Genomic DNA, 19,695 nt, shown 5'->3' on the forward strand with positions numbered 1-19,695 from the left:
AAGTGGATCAACCCTAACCCATAACAATGGACAATGCTAATCAGGAAGCTAACAAAGCTAACGTTAGCTTCATGATACAAACGCTAACGTTAGCGATGTGTGTCGTTTGTGGCTGCTCCTGAACAATTTGCTGTTAAAACACATCCATGTGGACCTCATTTTGGCTTTACCTTATTGGTGTGTGATAAATATGTTTATAGTCTGCCACAAAACGGCTAAAAAGTGGGGGGGAAATGTGATTCCCATGAGGTTTTTGTCCCTCTCTCCGCTAGGCCACACCCCTTTGTATGACACATGACCACCTATGTACCTGAAGAAAGAGATCAGCTTTTACTTGAACACCCTGAATGACCAGGCTATTTCATCAACGGGTTGCTTCTTCCCTGATGGTGCGGGCACATGATGGATTGGCTGCCACAGAGTCCCGATCTTACCCTCAGTGAGAATCTTTGGGATGTGCTGGAGAAGGCTTTGCGCAGTGGTCGCACTCTCCCATCGTCGACACAAGATCATAGCGAAAAGTGAATGCAACACTGGATCTTTGGACGTTGCAGACGCTGATTCAAAGAATGCCAGAACGAAGTTAAAGGCGAACCAAATCTTAGAATGAACTTTTTTCTTTAGTCAGGCAGTGTTGAGTAATATCATTATATCCCCAGAAATCAGAGTCCATACTGATAATACATCTAGTTAAAGATTGATTGAAGTCCAAGTACGCAAACTGGTACGGTCCGAGTGTGGCATGCCGCTCCTGTGCGGTTGTGATTAATTCGCAGTAGTGTTGTAGTTGTTTGTAATGGCTAAAACAAAAATGTCAGAAAGGGGCAGAGGTTCCGGGTTCAAATCCCGAAACAGTGTGAGGGGCCTTTCCGGGTGGGTTTCGCACGCACTTTACAATCGCTATGGGTGAACTGGAGGCTCAAGATCCCCTGACGCTGCACGAAATTTGCCATGGCAGGTCTAACTCTAGTGAAATTTAAAGCCACACCGCGAAACATTTTAGTGAATTAAAGACATTAAACATTTCATTCATCACCCATGGATTTTGGTGGGGAAAAAAACCCTTCAAAAACCATGTGCAAATAGCAAATCCACGAGGTTTAAATTACGTTAGATCCTGCTCCAAATGCAGTATTTTGATAACCCATCGCGAAAAGATCATCGTAGACGTTTTCTTTTTGAATGTCGTTGACTCTCTGGCCTGGGTTTATCACTCCTATAACAAATCTTCTTCTCACTCTTGTAATCAGACTGCAAGACTAGTAAACAATGACCACAAGTGCAAGAAGAAGCTTCTGAAGATAGAGGCGAAACGTCTTTCACTCTTGCCCAATAATAGCAGCATGTTTTGGCAGGTAAAAGAAAAATCCAAATGTTATTTTAAGAGTTGGTTGCTGTTGGGATGTATCGACATATATACGTGGGAAAGTTCCGCAGCGTGGCTTTAAAGACGTATTCAATGAGAAGCTAGATCAGACAAGTTTTACTGATCCAGCCCAGATTTTGTTTGAATCTTTTCCTGTTGAATAAATTAAAGAAACGAAACAGATTTTGGTAAAGTGCTTGTTCCATTCAACCCAGTGTCAATCGATTCAACAAATTTTAGTCAGTTTGCGCTGGAATTTGGAAGGAGATCAAGGGCAATTCTAGCAATAATTACAAAATCTATAAATACTTTTTGTTACCACAACGCTACTGCCCGAACAGAAAAGTTGTAACAATGACAAGGAGCTACTTATGGGATCGACAAACATTACTGTCTTAAGGCCTTAAGTCTGTGACATCTGCTTTCAGGAGTCTTTATTTGGGTGGGACCCCAGGGCTGGACCAGGCTGGGGGGGGTTGGGGGAGTGGTAGTACTTGAGGTGGAGGTTCCCGTGGGTGCAGGGCGGCGGATCCCCATGGCTGCCCCCCCACCTCCGGCCGCTGCTGCTGCTAAGAGTTTTTATGGCCTATCCCTGGTGGCAGAGACAGGTGAAGCCATTACAGACACGATTAGGAGAAAAAAGCTACATGGGGCTACTTATTTATTGTAAAATACTGCTAGGAGCCATTCCCGGTAAATATAGTACAAAAGTTCTTAGGCAAAAGTAGATTCTCTTCTTGTATTTGTAACTATAATAGGGGCGGAGAGGCGGCGGTGGCTGCTGTCCCGCGCTCATGCACACAGCCACGCCGCTCCGGGTCATTTCATTTCTGAGCTTGATCTTGAGTTCTCCCGCCGGTCTTAGCTTTGTCCTTGCCGCCCGTTGGCCTGGCGTCGCCGTGGGGGGCGGCCTGGGGGCAGGGTGATGTCGGGGAGGTGGCGGAGGGGGGCTTACTGCTGCTGTTGGCGCTGCCGGTCGGCAGCGGGGCATGCTTGGTGGCGGCCTGGGAGCAGGGCGAGGAGGCGGGGGAGCCGGGGGAAAAGTTTTTCTCGTCTGTGAAAAGCTGTTTTATCACGTCAAAGAAGTTACTCAACGGGCTGCCTACACACAGGAGAGAGAGAGAGGAGAGAGATGAGACATTGGGATGCGGTACAAGCGGGGCGGGGTTAGGTGTGGCTGAGGGGAGGCTGTATAGTACGGAAAAACAAAGAGATGAAAGGACGTGGCAGCGGCTCGGACGTAAACACCAAATACCATTAGTAAAGGAGATTATCAGGGTTCTCATGGTTTCATTTTGTCCCCCATGGTCTAAAAAGTCAAATTTCATGTTTATTAGCGTTTTATTAGTATTGTAATTGATTTTTTCCAAGTATCGTCAACTGTCTGGACTGGGTTGATTTCGTTGAGGATGTTTCTTCTTTCCACTCTTGCGATATAAACGGCCCATTGTGCTGATGACAATAGTCTCGAGGAACAAAATGATGAGGCGTTCAACAATAAACACTGCTTGCACGCGGCACTCGCCTCAGCTAAACACTCGCGTCTGGAGCCTGACACTCGCTACAACAAACTTTGGCCATAGCTACAATTCTCTCTTTGAACGATTTTATAATAACACTTATGTCTTGATATGTAGCATTTAAAATGTGTATGCAATGAGAAAGACAGTTCAACTTCCTGAAAACCTTTAGATGTTGCGGCTTTCCGGGGCAGCTCTGGCGCATTCTAACATATAAAGTAAGTCATTAAAGAGTATTTACATACAGTTATTGGAGTAAATATAAATGTGAGAAGCCTGAAAACCTCATATTTTGCTTTGGTGAATTCAGCCAATCTGTGTCCAGACCGGAGCTAAGACATGACCATTCTTCACTAGTCAGAGCGGGAACGATGCTTACTGTAGTATAAATGTTTTTGTTTTTTTGTACAATGACCATTATGTCGTCCTGAAGACCAGTAAGGCCATGCTTTTGGTCTGTTTGAACTTATCACCCAATGGCATCTACCTTAGAAAACTCTTTGTTATGGAAGGTGTTCAGGCCCATTGGCATTCCCAAAGGCCTGAGGCTGTTAAACTACTACAAGAGCGAGACAAAGCTCCGGAAGATGGACACGAAACATCTCAAAACTAAATCAATCCAGTCCAGTCGACGATACTTGGAAAATCTCTACACAAACATGATACATTGTACTTTTGGCATCCGTTTGGTTCTTGAATGATCAGGCTCTTGGAACTTGCACTTGTTGAATGTGACTTGCTTCAACATCCTGAATGTAAGATGGGAGTTCTTTGCTCAGCATCCGACCCTTCCATAATTTCATCACCGTGACTGCCGCGTCCTTTCCTTCTTGTTTCCGGAGTCTCGGCCCCATTGACAAAAGGCTTGACCATGAGATTTCAGAGACTTTCACGGGCGTTCTGGCGCGGAAAGCCTTTCAAATCTCATGTTTGCTTTATAAAAAAAAGATCAATCCAAACAAACCCGAAGTGATGCAAAGTCAAGTTCCAGGTGAATGGACACAAACATGCAACAGACACGTTGATCAGTCCTACGTTTTGTCATCCTAGTCATTCAGAAAGGTGTTTTTTCAGACAGTCCCATGCACAGGGTTAATCTCAAACAGTCTCGCAAACATGTCCATTTTCTCAAGACACAAGTGCTTCAAGCGCAACACTCAACGGTTTGTTCAGCTTTACACCTCCCAAAAGCTTTGCACGGTCATTTAAAATATAAATATGTGATAAGAAGGTTTTTTTAGAAGAAGGAAGAAGGTTTAACTTTGACCAAATAAAGATTTTTTAATAATGTTTATCAGTTTCTAGGCAGTGGAAAAAATACCATCTGATCCTATATATAGATGGACTTAAACATGCTTGGAATTGACAGTGATTTTCAGTAGATGTGGACTATCGAGCCAATGGAACAAGAATGACTTTTATGTCTCATTTCAAATGTATGAGATCATTTCTCTTATGCTTATTCGAATGCTTATTCCATTGGCATCTTATAATAAAACTGTCCAAACCTACTCAAATCAGCATAAATTCTCTTAATTCAAGCACATTTTAAGCCCTTTACCTAGGACAATATTCCATTTTTTCCAATGTAAGGCTAGGGGACCCCATACTGACTTTTCTGCCTCATCAGATATTATCATTTCAACATGCTTAGTTTAAAGAAGATTCATTTTCTAGCTGAAGTATGCACTGGATAATGGTCATATAGGCAATTAAGAATCTCCAAATGACTTCCCCCAGATTCCACAACACACGTGTGAGCGCTCCGCCGCGAATAAACTCCGCACACAGTAATTGCGTCGTAGTCAGCGTTATTATGTGTGAAGACTTAGCTCCAGGGCACGATTTGCCATTGTTGCAATGCATGAACAGTTCCACATCCTCTGCAGGGTTACGCCGCAGGTCCGCCGCACTCTTTGATGCTAATATGCAACAAATCCAATGTCTTTTCTCCTGGAGTCCGACCCGATCTACCTCTAGACTTTCTCTTTTTGGGTCACAGAAACTACACAATTCAATCTTTTTGGCTCTGATAGCTTTTCCCCGCCCAAGTGTTCTTCGGGAATGAGGAAAAAACATGTAGCTTTCGAGGCAATCTGAAACACGACTTCCTTCTTTGTTGTTCCTTTATGTCAACTCTCGTTCCCGCGCAGTCGGTGTTTTAGTGTGCAGTAGAATCTGGGGGTCACGTCACAAATACAGGGCCCGGTTTGCACTATACTAGAATCTACTCAAAATGAACATGTTTCTGGTTTATGCCTCAGTGAGTTAGTACGGGGGCAGCGGGGGCTCTTCAGATGGAGCTCCAGAGAACTCCATCATGGGAGTGTTTGCGGTAGGGTCCGGGACATGGGGCTTGGTCTGGGATTTTTTTTTTTTTTTTTTGGTGGGGAGGGGGGTGTTCTGGATCTTACCCCGTCTGGAGGTTTTACCAGGAGCAGGGCGCTGTGGCTCATCTGAGAGGAGAGTATGTTCAGTGGACCGTTCACTTACAGTTTTCACGCTGACGGACTCAGGAAATGTTCACCTCAGTTTACGTTTGTCTTCCAATAAATCCCACTAAGAGAGGGTTTAGGAAGTGGTTCTATACACTTGGCTGTGATTGGCTAAAACGAGGCGCGCTTGATCCAATCACCTGCACATGCACTGTCAGTAGGTGCTAAATGTTGAACTGTTGAATCAGAGCAATAACAGACCTTTCGCAAAACCCCGCCCCCAAAACGGTCATTGTCCAATCAGACCTCATAGCAACCGTTGCGTCTAGACATTCCTTCGGTGTTCTCCTGTAACGGGACCTGTTTCTCCCCTTTCATAGCTGACAAACAAGCTGGAAAGCACCGTCTGCTAACTCTTGAGCCAAGCTAATACTCGTTTACCATCCGTCTTGTTGCTTGCCGAGTTTCATGAGCTTTTGTTGCTGGATATCGTTGCAAAAAGCTTTTTCTGCCACTGGAATATCTGTCACGTTTACTGTTTTAAGTGCTGCCACTGTCTCTTCGGGCGTCTGTCAGCCACTGCCCGCACATCTTAGGTTAAATCTGCGACTTGCACCTACCCCAGACTGGACACAGGTCGTAAGAATTATGAAGCCGTCACTTTCAGATTCAACCTCTTAACCCCCGTCTTAACCAGTCGTATTTTCCATCCATCCATCCATTTTCTTCCGCTTTATCCGGGGCCGGGTCGCGGGGGCAGCAGTCTCAGCAGAGATGCCCAAACTTCCCGATCCACACACACCTCCTCCAGCTGTTCTGGGGGGACCCCGAGGCGACACCAGGCCAGCTCGGAGACATAGTCCCACCACCGTGTCCTGGGTCTTCCACGAGGCCTTGTCCCACTAGGACATGCCTGGAACACCTCCCGCGGGAGGCGACCAGGAGGCATCCGAAACAGATGCCCGAGCCACCTCAGCTGGCTCCTTTCGACGTGGAGGAGCAGCGACTCTACTCCGAGCTCCTCCCGGGTAACTGAGCTCCTCACCCGATCTCGGAGGGTGCGCCCAGCCACCCTGCGAAGGAAACTCATTTCGGCCGCTTGTATTCGCGATCTTGTCCTTTCGGTCATTACCCAAATCTCATGACCATAGGTGAGGGTGGGAACGTAGATCGATCGGTAAATCGAGAGCTTTGCCCTCCGACTCAGCTCCCTCTTCACCACGACAGACCGATACAGCGACCGCATCACTGCTGACGCCGCACCGATCCGTCTATCGATCTCACGCTCCATCCGTCCCTCACTCGTGAACAAGACCCCGAGATACTTGAACTCCTCCACTTGAGGTAAGGACTCCCCACCGACCTGTAGAGGGGAAGCCACCTTTTTCCGGTGGAGAACCATGGCCTCGGATTTGGAGGTGCTGATCCTCATCCCGGCCGCTACACACTCGGCTGCAAACCGCCCCAGTGCGTGCTGAAGGTCCTGGTTTGTTGAAGCCAACAGAACAACATCATCTGCAAACAGCAGAGATGAGACTCTGAGGCTCCCAAACCGGACACCCTCCGGCCCCTGGCTGCGCCGAGAAATTCTGTCCATAAAAGTAATGAACAGAACCGGTGACAAAGGGCAGCCCTGGCGGAGACCAACACGCACCGGGAACAGGTCTGACTTACTGCCGGCAATGCGAACCAAGCTCCTGCTGCGGTCATACAGGGAACGGACAGCCCTTAGCAGAGGGCCCCGGACCCCATACTCCCGGAGCACCCCCCACAGGGCACCACGAGGGACGCGGTCGAACGCTTTCTCCAAGTCCACAAAACACATGTGGACTGGTTGGGCGAACTCCCACGAACCCTCGAGCACCCGACGGAGGGTATAGAGCTGGTCCAGTGTGCCACGACCAGGACGAAAACCGCATTGTTCCTCCTGAATCCGAGGTTCAACCATCGGCCGGATCCTCCTCTCCAGCACCCTGGAGTAGACCTTACCGGGGAGGCTAAGGAGGGTGATTCCTCTGTAATTGGAACACACCCTCCGATCCCCCTTCTTAAAGAGAGGGACCACCACCCCGGTCTGCCAATCCAGGGGCACTGTCCCCGACCGCCACGCGATGTTGCAGAGACGTGTCAGCCAAGACAGTCCTACAACATCCAGAGACTTAAGGTACTCAGGGCGAATCTCATCCACCCCCGGAGCCTTGCCACCGAGGAGCTTTCTCACCACCTCGGTGACTTCAGCCCCGGTGATGGGCGAGCCCACCTCCGAGTCCCCAGCCTCTGCTTCCTCATCGGAAGACGTGACGGCGGGATTGAGGAGGTCCTCGAAGTACTCCTTCCACCGTCCGACGACATCCCCAGTCGAGGTCAGCAGCTCCCCACCCGCACTGTAAACAGTGTTGGTGAAGCACTGCTTCCCCCTCCTGAGGCGCCGGATGGTTTGCCAGAATTTCTTCGAGGCCGACCGATAGTCTTCCTCCATGGCCTCCCCGAACTCCTCCCAGACACGAGTTTTTGCCTCTGCGACCGCACGAGCCGCAGCACGCTTGGCCTGCCGGTACCTCTCAGCTGCCTCAGGAGTCCCACAAGCCAACAAGGTCAGGTAGGACTCCTTCTTCAGCTTGACGGCATCCCTTACTTCCGGGCGCCACCACCGGGTTCGGGGATTGCCGCCGCGACAGGCACCAGAGACCTTGCGGCCACAACTACGAGCAGCCGCATCAACAATGGAGGAGGAGAACAGAGTCCACTCGGACTCCATGTCCCCCGCCTCCCCCGGAATCTGGGTGAAGCTCTTCCGGAGGTGGGAGTTGAAGACCCCACTGACAGAGGGATCCGCCAGTCGTTCCCAGCAGACCCTCACAACACGCTTGGGCCTGCCAGGTCTGACCGGCTTCCTCCCCTGCCAGCGGATCCAGCTCACCACCAGGTGGTGATCGGTTGACAGCTCAGCCCCTCTCTTTACCCGAGTGTCCGAGACACGCGGCCGGAGGTCAGACGACACAACTACAAAGTCGATCATCGACCTCCTGCCTAGGGTGTCCTGGTGCCACGTGCACTTATGGACACCCTTGTGCTCGAACATGGTGTTCGTTATGGACAAACCGTGACTAGCACAGAAGTCCAATAACAGAACACCACTCGGGTTCAGATCGGGGAGGCCGTTCCTCCCAATCACTCCCTCCCAGGTCTCACTGTCGTTACCCACGTGGGCGTTGAAGTCCCCCAGTAGAACAATGGAGTCCCCAGTCGGAGCACTATCTAGTACCCCTCCCAGGGACTCCAAGAAGGCCGGGTACTCTGCACCGATGTTGGGCCCGTAGGCCGAGACAACGGTGAGAGACCTGTCCCCGACCCGAAGGCGTAGGGACGCGACCCTCTCGTCCACCGGGGTGAACTCCAACACGTGACGGCTGAGCTGGGGGGATATGAGCAAACCCACCCCAGCCCGCCGCCTCTCCCCGCGGGCAACTCCAGAAAAATGGAGAGTCCAGCCTCTCTCCAGGAGTTGGGATCCGGAACCCAAGCTGTGCGTGGAGGTGAGCCCGACTATATCTAGTCGGTATCTCTCAACCTCCCGCACCAGCTCAGGCTCCTTCCCCCCCAGCGAGGTGACGTTCCATGTCCCGAACGCCAGAAGCTGTGCATGCGGACCAGGTCGTCGAGGCACCCGGCCTCGACTGCCACCCAGTCCTCTTAGCACCCGACCCCTATGGATCCCTCTGCGGGTGGTGAGTCCACAGGAGGGCGGGCCCACGTCGTCCCTTCGGGCTGTGCCCGGCCGGGCCCCAGTCGTATTTTCTCAATATTAAAGTTTAATGCATCGGTTTTTATATAGCGCTTTTCTGGACACGCAAAGACGCTTTACATGGCATTATTCATTCACTCAATACTCGATAGTGGTGAGCTGGCTGACGCTGACGGATGCGAGGCAACCAGTCTGCGCCATCGGCCCCTCCGACCACCACCTACCACTCGCTCTCACACTACATTCGCTAGGCTTCCTGGTGTTACTAAACGGTCTCCCATCCAAGTACCGACCAGGCCCTTCCCTGCTTAGCTTCCAAGGTCTGACGGGATTGGGCAGAGCAAAGGCAGCAAGGCCACATACATTACACATTACCGTCTCATTTGAAAGCTAACACCTACAAAACTGATCTCTACGGTTCTTTGTTGTTGTGTTGTTGCAATCTTTTCTGACATTTCTTTTCATTGCTTTTTTGTTGCTCTTGTGTGGCGTTTTTGTCACTTTTTCATTGCATTTTTGGCACTTTTTCGTCACTTTTCTGTTACTCTTTTGTGGCTTTTTTGTTTCATATTTGTGGCCTTTTTGTCACCTTTTGATTGTATTTTTGTCGTTTTTTGTTGCATTGGCGTTACGCATTTTCATCCTTGTTCTCTGATCATTTTTGTCGCTTTTTTGATACTTTGTTCAAAACGTTTTAGATTTGGATAAGGCCAAATTGGAGGAAATGTGCCTGGTACAGGTGGGGGTTAGGAGGATATGTTTGAACAATAACGCTCATATTTTATCAGTACTGGACTAACTAACCAATAAGAAGAAAACTTACCCAGTAGTGCCGGTCCTGTGCTGGTTGCATTTAAGGTGGCAAGTTTGTTTTTTTCCAATTAGCCTCAGTAGTTAGTGTCCCCTTCGTGACACATTTTAAATATATTCCTACCGCGCTGGATTTGCACCAAAAAGAGTCACTAACACATTCCCCATTAACACATGTGGTCGACTGCACTTCTTACCGGGGCTAGCTAACAATTGCTAAAGGGGCAGGGCTTAAGCGAAAGGTTCAGTTGCACACCTGATTGTGAAGACTAGTCGATTTATTTGCTTTCAGGAGAAGAAAAAGTGTATTTGTTATGAGAGAAAACTGGCCCAAAGTGTTGCCAGCAGCGTCTCTTCTTGACGCTACTGGACCAAGTGTTGACTCTAAAACATAAATCGCAAAAAAAATACATTTAGGTATTTTCCCCCACACTGCTCAGCCCTTGCCTGTCGTGCACTGTGCCTTTCGGTAAATGTATATATCAGTGCTTGGCTGTAGTCAGAAGAGCCATGGCTGCAGATTGGCAGCTGTATTTCCTGTCTCAGGGCAGCTGCGGCCACCGAAAAAGCTAACCAAACTTTCATAGAAGTAGCGAGTTTAGTACAGTAAGTAAAATTGCCGCTCTGAAATGGGGTGACCTCATTGGACATTGACATATGGTACTGCTAATCCATAAACGGCTTCTGTAAAATAATGTCCAGCGTGTCCTTAATGTAACCTCATATTGAAAATCTGCTCACAAAACTAAATTACCTCCCATCGATGGCCCGTTTCTTGGCAGCTGACGCCGAAGCTCCGTTCAGCTACGGTTTTCGTAATTGGATTGTAAAATGAGGTGAACATTTGCGGTGCGGCTCCTTGGGTTAATCATGTTTACTCGTCTGGGGTTACACAGCTGTATGTTCCCGTTGACATTACATGCACTTCATTTCTTATGTTAAAACCCACTGCAGTCAATCATGCTGTTAGCGCCTTCTCAATCTGGCAACCCAGGCACGAGCATTAGTCCGTTAATGCCGCCGACCACTCAGCGCTTGGCCCGACACCAGCCGCGTGGCTCTCGGCGCGAGGCCAGCAAGACGGCGAGAGTGCAGCTAGCATGCAGTCCAGAGGGGGGCGGCACAGAGCGGGGTGAAGCCGAGGATGGAGTCAGTCCGGGCGGAGACGGAGTGAAGGGGGTATGCAGTGGTGTGTGGATGGTGAGAACAGCCTCTAGTGGTGCGAGGGGGTGGAGAGAATCACAAAATAGGAGAAAGAGATTCCACTGGGGGAGTTTATCATTTGTGTATGTAGAAATGAGAATCAAAGAAGCTTTATGGCAGTGGCAGACATGTTGGCTCGGAAGTGGTCTCTGCTTTTTCTTCCTATTGTCAGAAGACGGGGTTGAATATCCCAATGGTGACCCAAAGAGATATTCACATATTCTTAAACATATGTGTCATGTGCACTTTAACAATCTGGAGGTTTCATAGGACAGTTTAAAGAGACAGTATTTTTTGTGCTTTGGAGTACCTATGCTCCAAAAATATGATAAACATGCCTCCTTATTTTATCGGAGAGAAATTGCACAAACTGTTGGCTCACGTTTGTGATCATAACTGTCAGTTTTACAAACTTTAAAGGAACAGGCCACCATTTCCATACTGAGATATGTTCTTGCCTGAGCGTAGACGAGTTCATGCGTACCTGTCTGGTCTTTGTGTGTGCTCTGAGTCACGCAAAAAGACCAAAGATGTTGTTAGCATTTGGCCTCTCCCAATGTATTCCTATAGCTCCAAACGAGGTGCGGCTGGAAGCGACCACGCTCCTCCACAGGCACAAAGAACAGACAGGTACGTATCAACTCGTCTAAGCTCAGAACATATCTCACTATGGAAAAACGGTGGCCTGTTCCTTTAAGTATTATCATTTAATACTCTACATCGTATAGTTCCCAAAGTGGGGTCGGAGGCACTGTAGGGGCCCCCAATGTTGTTTACATAACAAGCAAATAAGCTGTCCATCGATAATTTATTTAATTGGATTAATCACACTTGTGAAATTCGATAAATCACGGTTAATTTTAATAATTCTACTCATTATTAATACTTAATACATATAAACCCATTTCATTAACCAAATATTCAGTTTCATAACTCTATGAGAAAAGCCCAACAGCTTAATGAGGATAATAATGAGGATCTCTCCAGCCCTTTCCTGGTTGCTCGCTCAAGGCTTTCAACTCCTGGACATGTGCTTGATAATCACATTATAGATACATTTTCTCTGGTGCTGAACATTTTGAATAGAATCTGCAAATGTTTATGTCAACATACAGAATATACGGTCAAAAAATAAAGTCATTTTTATTGAAATAGCATCATTAGACTCTCTTTGATGGATAAGCAGCTCTCTGTTGCTTTTGTTTCGTAAAACTACCTCATAATGTAAAAAGGCTGGCGACCCCTGGCTTTAATTTATGTTAGCAGGGGCCGTGACCAGCTGGACTTGAAAAAGATGTTTCAGTTTTGTGGATTTGCCTCTTCAGTCGTGTAGTCAATAGCCAAATATGACCTATCACATGACATTTGGCGATTACTTCAAATAAAAGCTTGATCTAATTCGAGCTCAGAAGTCAATGCATTTACTCCGACCCACCACCAGAGGACAGTGTCGTCACATGAATATGCACAAACGGATGAGCGCCAGAACCAAGGTGACACTTCTCTCTCTCTCTGTGAGTCCTGAGGCAGCCCCAGTCCCAGCTCGTCATAAATCTGCTGAGTCACCACGCCGAGTACTGCCACTATACGTACTGCAGTCTGTCCGTATCGGAGGAGGGTGTATTTGAACGCCCCGCAGTGTACGGTGCAGGTGTAAAGCTTGTGCATGCAGCTGTAGTGGCCCGGGACACCGACACGAGTAGACATAAAAAATAACTTGATGATAATTCTACAACTCAGTAGTGATGTGTGGTTGTGATTTCCAATTCATGAATGCTAAAAATTAAAGGTGCACTATGCAACTTTTTATGTGAAAAATAAAGTTGATATTTGTGTGTATCTGACCTTGTAGTGACCCAGTGGCTGTATGAGTGGTCAGCATGACGCCTTTACTTTCCATCACGGTGGTCCCTACAACGCCCAGGACCAATTGTTTTGTAGGTTTTCTGGTCAACAGTGAAATTCCTTCCAAACAATTGAGCCTGGAGCTTCCTAGAGACCCCTACATGAAACTTTCATAACTTTAAAATGTACACACAGGGGCACAAGTAGCTATATATATATATTTTTTTTAACTCAAGTGAGAGTAAAGATATTGCATTACAATATTACTCAAGTAAGTAAAAAGTACTGAATGATACAACTACTCTAATGAGTACAGTTTCTTCAAAAAGTTAGTCAAGGTGTTGTGCTTGACTCCTCTCTGGCTCAGTCTAAATCATTTGTCAACAGTTAATTGAGCTGACAGTCCACTTGTGTCTGGTGTCCTGGGACAGTGGCAGGGGGCGCTTGGAGGAAAGGGGGCAGGCACGGATCTGTGGGGAGGGGGACTGTGGTGGAGGACTTACCCGATATCTGAGGCTGTGTCCCGGACTGGTCGCTGAGCAGCTGGGCCTGGATGGTCTCCACGACGCGCTTGAACCTCCGACTGGGACCTGCATCACGGGAAACGACCAACGTTTCGGTAATGATATAAGGTCCATTTTTTCACGGGCTTCATCTGGGCTCGCGGCAAACTATTTCTTGCTCCTTTTAGTTTTTATCGCTCCAATCGCGGGAGAAGAAGACCCTCTCAAATCCTGTCTCATTCAGAACAAACTTTAAAAAAAATTTAAGATGGGGTCGAAACGTTGAACCGAATTATTTGACAGTGGAACATTTGTGGATGGATTTCGGTGCAGGGTTAAACCTTTGGATCCCAGACTACGGGTGAAGTCTGGCAGGCCAAGAAAACCTTTTGGTATACAAGATGTGTAGGTGTGAGGAGGACAGCATTGGCCTAGTTTCGGACCTACTTGTCAAACATGTCCTATTCTGTAAAGGTTGGGGACTTCTTATCCTCACAGGCCCCAGTGTGCTATGGAGTACCCCAAGGGTCTATTCTTGGGCCTATCCTTTTTTCTTTACAAATCTTGCCATTTTAAACAAACATGGTGTGTTGTATCTTTTTTATCCGGACGACTCGCAAATTTATGTCCCTTTAAAGAAAAACGGCTCTCTGGAACCCCTTCTAAACTGCTTGCATGATGCCAAGGCTTGATTGGAAAATAACCGTTTAAGTTTGAATGAGTCCAAGACAGAAATTATTGTTTTTAAACCTCACTCTTGTTTTGTTTTTAATTCTGACTTAGGATCTCTTCAGCATTTTATTTGCATGGACTGGCACCCGCGTACATCTCGGACCTCATCCTTACACTCCCGCGCTCGCTCAGGTCTTAGAACCAGCTCCAGCTCACTGACTCCAAAACCAGGCTAAAAAGTAGAAAGAAAAAGTAGAACTCGTTTGGGTCAACGGCCGAAATTCAGCCCCCACAACGGGTCGCGGGCCGCTTATATTGTAAGGGACTGTGGCCTAAAAAATAACAACATCTTACACTTACTGAGCTTTATCAACCTGCGTCACAAGTCATTATTCATTTACTCCACACTTGATGGCAGTAGGTTACTATTGTAGCCACAGCTGCTCTGGGGCAGACTGACCATATACCACGTGGCTATAATATGCTGTTTATTTCCTGATCTCTTATAATGTCAGTGCCCTCTGCTGGACACGTGTGGAATTCTGTCCTTTTTTACTTGAAGATGCCCCCTAGTGGCTGGAGTGAGCAAATGCGTTATTTTGTTAAAAATCCATAACTCCGCACAGGAATGGGCTAGAGACCCCCCCCCCCCCCCCACACACACACACACACACACACACACACACACACACACACATATTTCTTGACATTGGTGACAAACTCCATATTGCACATTTGCATATCTTCCAAACAGCAACATTTCGATATTGTCTTACAGACGATACATTGCCCACTTCTAAGTAAGTATAGTATATTATTCAAATGTGATATTTCCACGTAAATCTCTCCAGGTGCCGTAGACTCTAAACCAACCATATCTGCATTAATCTCACGATGTAAAGCTAACTGTGCAGTGACCCACTTACACATATATCAAACATTCATGAGCAGCTATTGTTATTGTCGCGGTTGTCTCTCCCTCGCGGTGGAAAGAAGCCTGGTTTGGTTGACAGTTTGCACCACACTTGTCTTCCCGTCTGTTACTGTTGAAACTCTGCAGAGATAAACCAGTGTTTACTGCTGCCCCCCCGCTGTCACTGCTACCAACACTGTCACACTCACTTCTAAAGTGGGCCGTGTGAGATTCAGCCTGGCATGAGGAGAAATAATGGAGAACTAAAGATATCTGGACCTATTTTTCATAGGATTTTGATGCATTTAGTTTAGTATTTACTTTTTGTCCTGTCGTCAGTTGTATGTTTTTACTTTGGTCAGGTAGTGTATTTAAGAGCCGCTGTAAAAATTAGAGATTAGTAAGGAAATCTGCAAAGTATTTTCCATCAAAAACAAAAAATCTGAATTCTCAATTTGCCATTTCAACTTTACTGAGCCGCTGAAGTAGAGTCTGACAGACCAGATTAACAATTACTAAACTAGATTGTTTAAAGAGTCAACGAGTCGGGATTCTCCCTATTAGTCGCTGCAGGCCACCCTGCCCCACATAAGGTCTGGTGCGTGTGTGTCTTTATCCCTAGCAGCATTGGTTGGAAATCTATAAGAACAACTTTAAAGTGACAAGTTGCAAGTTGGTAACTTTTGTACTCACTACTGCCACCTCAGGTCTTACGCGTAACTGCTGGTTCTATATTAAAGGAACAGGCTCTGGCTCATATCTCTGTTTACATACAGAGATATGTTTTTAAACTATGTGTAGTCCCCTAAAGTCCATCTCAGCTTTACCTGACAGAAGCGTGAATGTGACGGAGTAGATGCCGTTCTCTTTGGTGGCGCCGGAGCTCTCGCTGTATGTGATGTCCACCTGGAACTTGACCGGTTTCTGAAAGACCGTGGGGCCGGCCGAGGACTTGTACTCCGCTCTGAAAGTGGTCTGAGAGATTACACTGTGGCTCAGACTCGGGATCTGCAAAGAGAAGACCAAGGTGAGTATAATTCATGAGAAAATATCGCTCTGCAATAAGGCTTCGGAAAATATGTATATAAGTAATGAAACAGCAATTAGAGTTTTGGTTTCATTCTTATGATTATTTTTGTTGTTTGGCTTAAATAACTGCTGCCTTTGCGATTTCCCTATTGCAAACATGCAAATGCAATCTCTTGCCAAAATCACACTTTGGTGTTTGAAAAGGCAAAAATTCTATTTGTTCAAACATTAGGACAGCAATTCAAGTAGATGTATACTGAATCAAGTTGGAAAAAGGATGTCTATCTCGTCTCAACAATCGGGAGGCTGGATCAACTACTGGTGGCCAAAATGTCACCATGAATAACAAGAGAACTTAATTGGGTCATGGGGTAGGAAACATAACATTTTATTCAAAGTGCCATTAAAAGAGGAAGACATTGTATGATGAAGTTTAGAAATGAGTCAATTGCAAAGTTACCGATAGAAACGCGTGGACGATGTCTGCTTTGATGGAGCTCAGAGGTTTGTCCTTGATAACAATGAATATCTGCTCCTCCTTCTCCATGTTTATGAAGTTACCGAACCATGACTTCTTTGCCAACCTGCATCAACAACGAACCAAACATGTATGGATGCAGAGGTGGTAATTACTGGATTGCTACTCTTAATTAAGGTAGGGGTAGGGACTTACTCTGGAGAAGAGTCTGGTGTCAGGCTGGACATATCCTCCTGTGTGGGAACTGTCGACAGAAATATCACAAATTCAAACATAGACAACAGACTCGTGGCAATCTCTGACCACTTTTCGTCAGTTCTCTGTGTATTGACGGGTAGAATTTGCAGAGGCACCTTCTGGGCCCTGTTCACCACCCACGCTTCATGAAGTACTCATTAATGATATCTAAACTTCCAGTCTGTAAGTTCGATGATAAGTGCAAATACTTATAGTGAAAGAGGGCATCCCTGGCACGTTCCTCTAATTCACAAGGTCTATTGCAGTTGCAGTTTGTGTTTTACTGTTCAAAGTGTTTAGTCTTTATCATGTACACAGAACAATGGGATCATTATTTAATGAACAATTGGAAATGACAATCAATTTAATGTTTATCAATATGCATCATCTAAAAAACTTTTTTGCACAAGTTGAAGTTTGTGCAATATGTGAGATTCTTGTCTGTTATTGTTAGTTTTGTGAAACCTCTATCTTTTTAGGATAAGGACTGTACCAATCCCTGTTGTGGCTCAGATTCCGCTCAGGATATCGGTTATTAAGTTGTATCATCAATAAATGTATCACCGGAAGACCACTTGACACTTATCATTGTGATTAATGATTGGACATTATTAGTTTTCATTTTATAATAAAGTTAGAGAAACACTATACATATTAGCTTTTCCTGCTTACAGTTAGGGATGTTTACAATCCATAATTTTTGAGTCACGATTATTGTGAGAGAAAATATTGCAATTTTACAATTATTCATGATTATCAACCTAATAAAAGGAAACAACTGATATTTGTAGTTTTGATATTTAAATGCTTTTTAATGCTTGAATTTGAAAAAGGCTTTACAAAAAACGATGTACAGTTTACTACTTTATAATTATTATAATTATTATTATTTTATGAGCCTATATTATTATTAGGCCACATTCTAGGCTAGGTTTTATGTTATCAAAACTTATGCATGGTAATCGTAAAACTGGTTAATCTTGACATCCCTACTTACAGTGCATATAAAATACATCAGGATTTTTCCACTCTCCTCTACCATCCCCAATATCTAAATTAGCACCGTTACCCACAGCACTTGCATCACTTGCACTTAATAGATAGAATTAGTATGCACAAGTAGTTTCCCTTCAGGCCAAAAGAGAGACTGGCTTTGTTTTACAACACACAGATCAGAAGCTAATTATTCATTAAGAAATAATTAGCATGTGTTTTGAAGGGAGTGTGGGAGCGAGAGATAACCTGATTTTAGGGCCCCAAGAGTAAAACAAAGCACCTGCAACCATTACCATTTACATATTAATCAGGCCTGACAAGTCATTGGCAAAAAGGTCATTTATGTTGTCATAGAATTAAATAAAAAGGAAAACAGAAGAACCCACTTTTGCTGAACTTACCTGGAGAAAAAAAATGATCAATTGCAAGGTGTTTTTTTGTTTGCTATATACTAAAGGAGGACAAAACAAATTTAGTTCCGCTACTTGAAAAAAGTGCCTTTAATATAAAACGTCACCAAAAGTTAGTATCTTATTTAGGTTGTGGCTTGTCATGACAAGTTGAATTCAGGTCCTAAAACTACACTTGTTAAGAACCAGTGGTCTAAAAAAGGTGATTTTACAATTAAGCTGTTATTTCGATGAATAAAAACACATCATTTTTCATAAATATGATTTTATAGTTTGGTCTAAGCCGCGGACTTACCCTGCATTTTCCGGCGGTGGAAGCGTGGCGAGCCCAGAAAGCTGTTCTTGATGGAGTTGAGGCGCGTCCTCCAGGGCATGCCCCCGATGGAGGGGCTTGGCGGTGGCGTGGGGCTGGGTGTCCCGGTTGGGCTGTCCATGGGCGTGTGCCCTGGGGTGCCTTTGGGGGTGGGGAGAGGACTGCCGCGTGGAGAGGGGTGGGGCGTCACCTGTGAGGGCGCAGCACATTTGCCGTTGCTGTCAGGGTGCAGGTGTCTGCGGCGGGGCGAGGCCACAGGGGACAGCGGGATGGACAGTTTGGGCGGCACGGTCAGGGGCGGGTGGCGTCTGACCCGGGGGCTGTTGGGGGCGCAGGGGGCGAGCGTAGGGCATGGCGTGAGGGACTGGCAGGGCGTGGAGGGTTCGGATTTGTGCGCGGCATGGGCGGGCGTGGAGCTGGGCAGCGGGTTGGAGCGGGTGGTCTGGAGGGGTTTCTCTGATGGGCGGGGTTTGGCGGGGAGGGTCTGGGTGCGCGGGTGCATGAGTGGAGACGACAGGGGGGTCCGCGGGCCGATCCCGTTCAGCCGCGGCTCGCACGACAATGGCGACATGGGCGAGTTCGGGGACTGGCAGAGCTCCGCGGACTGTGGCGGGATGAAGAAACGCCTCTGCGGCTGCGATCGGTCATGCAGCGGCCAATGAGAGAGGGAGGCAGGAAGTGGGCGGGCCAATGAGAGAGGAGCGGGGAGTAACAAAAGCGCAGGGAAACACAGAGGCGAGTGGTGAAGGTGGAACGGATGTGAGGTGCAAGAAAGAAAGAAAGAAGAAGACATGCCATTAGCCAATCGGCACGCAGCAGTGAGGCAGTGATCGGCCAATCAGCACGCAGCAGTGAGGCAGTGAAGCAACGACAGGGATGCACTGGGGATAAACAACTGCAGTACTGTCTCTTTAATGGCCATTCAAATCCTTTGCCTAGCACCTATACCTGTATATTGCAACAAGTATTCATGGTGAATGATGCCTAAAATAACATGTGTTTACCAGTGTTGTTGGGTTTACTCCATATAAGTAATACAACTACTGATTACTTGCCTTAGTTCAAAAGTAATCTGATTGCTTTAGCCATAACTAAATTTTTGGGGTAGACATGTTAATGTGGTAACTATACATTTCACAAGTAAAGCAATATTTGACAATACTGCAATTGAACTTAACCTCAAACTTTGCCGTCTCCGCCAGTGCATCCCTGGTGAGCAG

At 46.6% G+C, this 19,695-nt stretch overlaps 1 protein-coding gene across 4 annotated transcripts in view; it reads right to left on the minus strand.

Annotated features, from left to right (window-relative positions):
• Window positions 1-641: 641 nt before the first annotated feature.
• The window catches only part of LOC306961930 (serine/threonine-protein kinase BRSK2-like), an 86,506-nt gene continuing 67,452 nt past the window's right edge, over window positions 642-19,695 (minus strand). For 2 of the 4 annotated variants that reach the window (XM_079554898.1, XM_079554897.1), the window contains 6 exons: window positions 18,458-19,109; window positions 16,715-16,763; window positions 16,502-16,625; window positions 15,840-16,020; window positions 13,428-13,514; window positions 642-2,468 (listed from right to left, as the gene is read on the minus strand). In XM_079554898.1, the coding sequence (XP_079411024.1) occupies window positions 2,191-2,468; window positions 13,428-13,514; window positions 15,840-16,020; window positions 16,502-16,625; window positions 16,715-16,763; window positions 18,458-19,109 (1,371 nt within the window). In that variant the 3' untranslated portion in view covers window positions 642-2,190. The remainder of the gene's footprint in view (window positions 2,469-13,427; window positions 13,515-15,839; window positions 16,021-16,501; window positions 16,626-16,714; window positions 16,764-18,457; window positions 19,110-19,695) is intronic. The other 2 variants (XM_079554900.1, XM_079554899.1) reach the window with 1 other exon arrangement.

Source organism: Gobius niger (assembly GCF_951799975.1).
Source record: "Gobius niger genome assembly, chromosome: 4".
In the NCBI taxonomy this organism is placed as follows: Eukaryota; Metazoa; Chordata; class Actinopteri; order Gobiiformes; family Gobiidae; genus Gobius; species Gobius niger.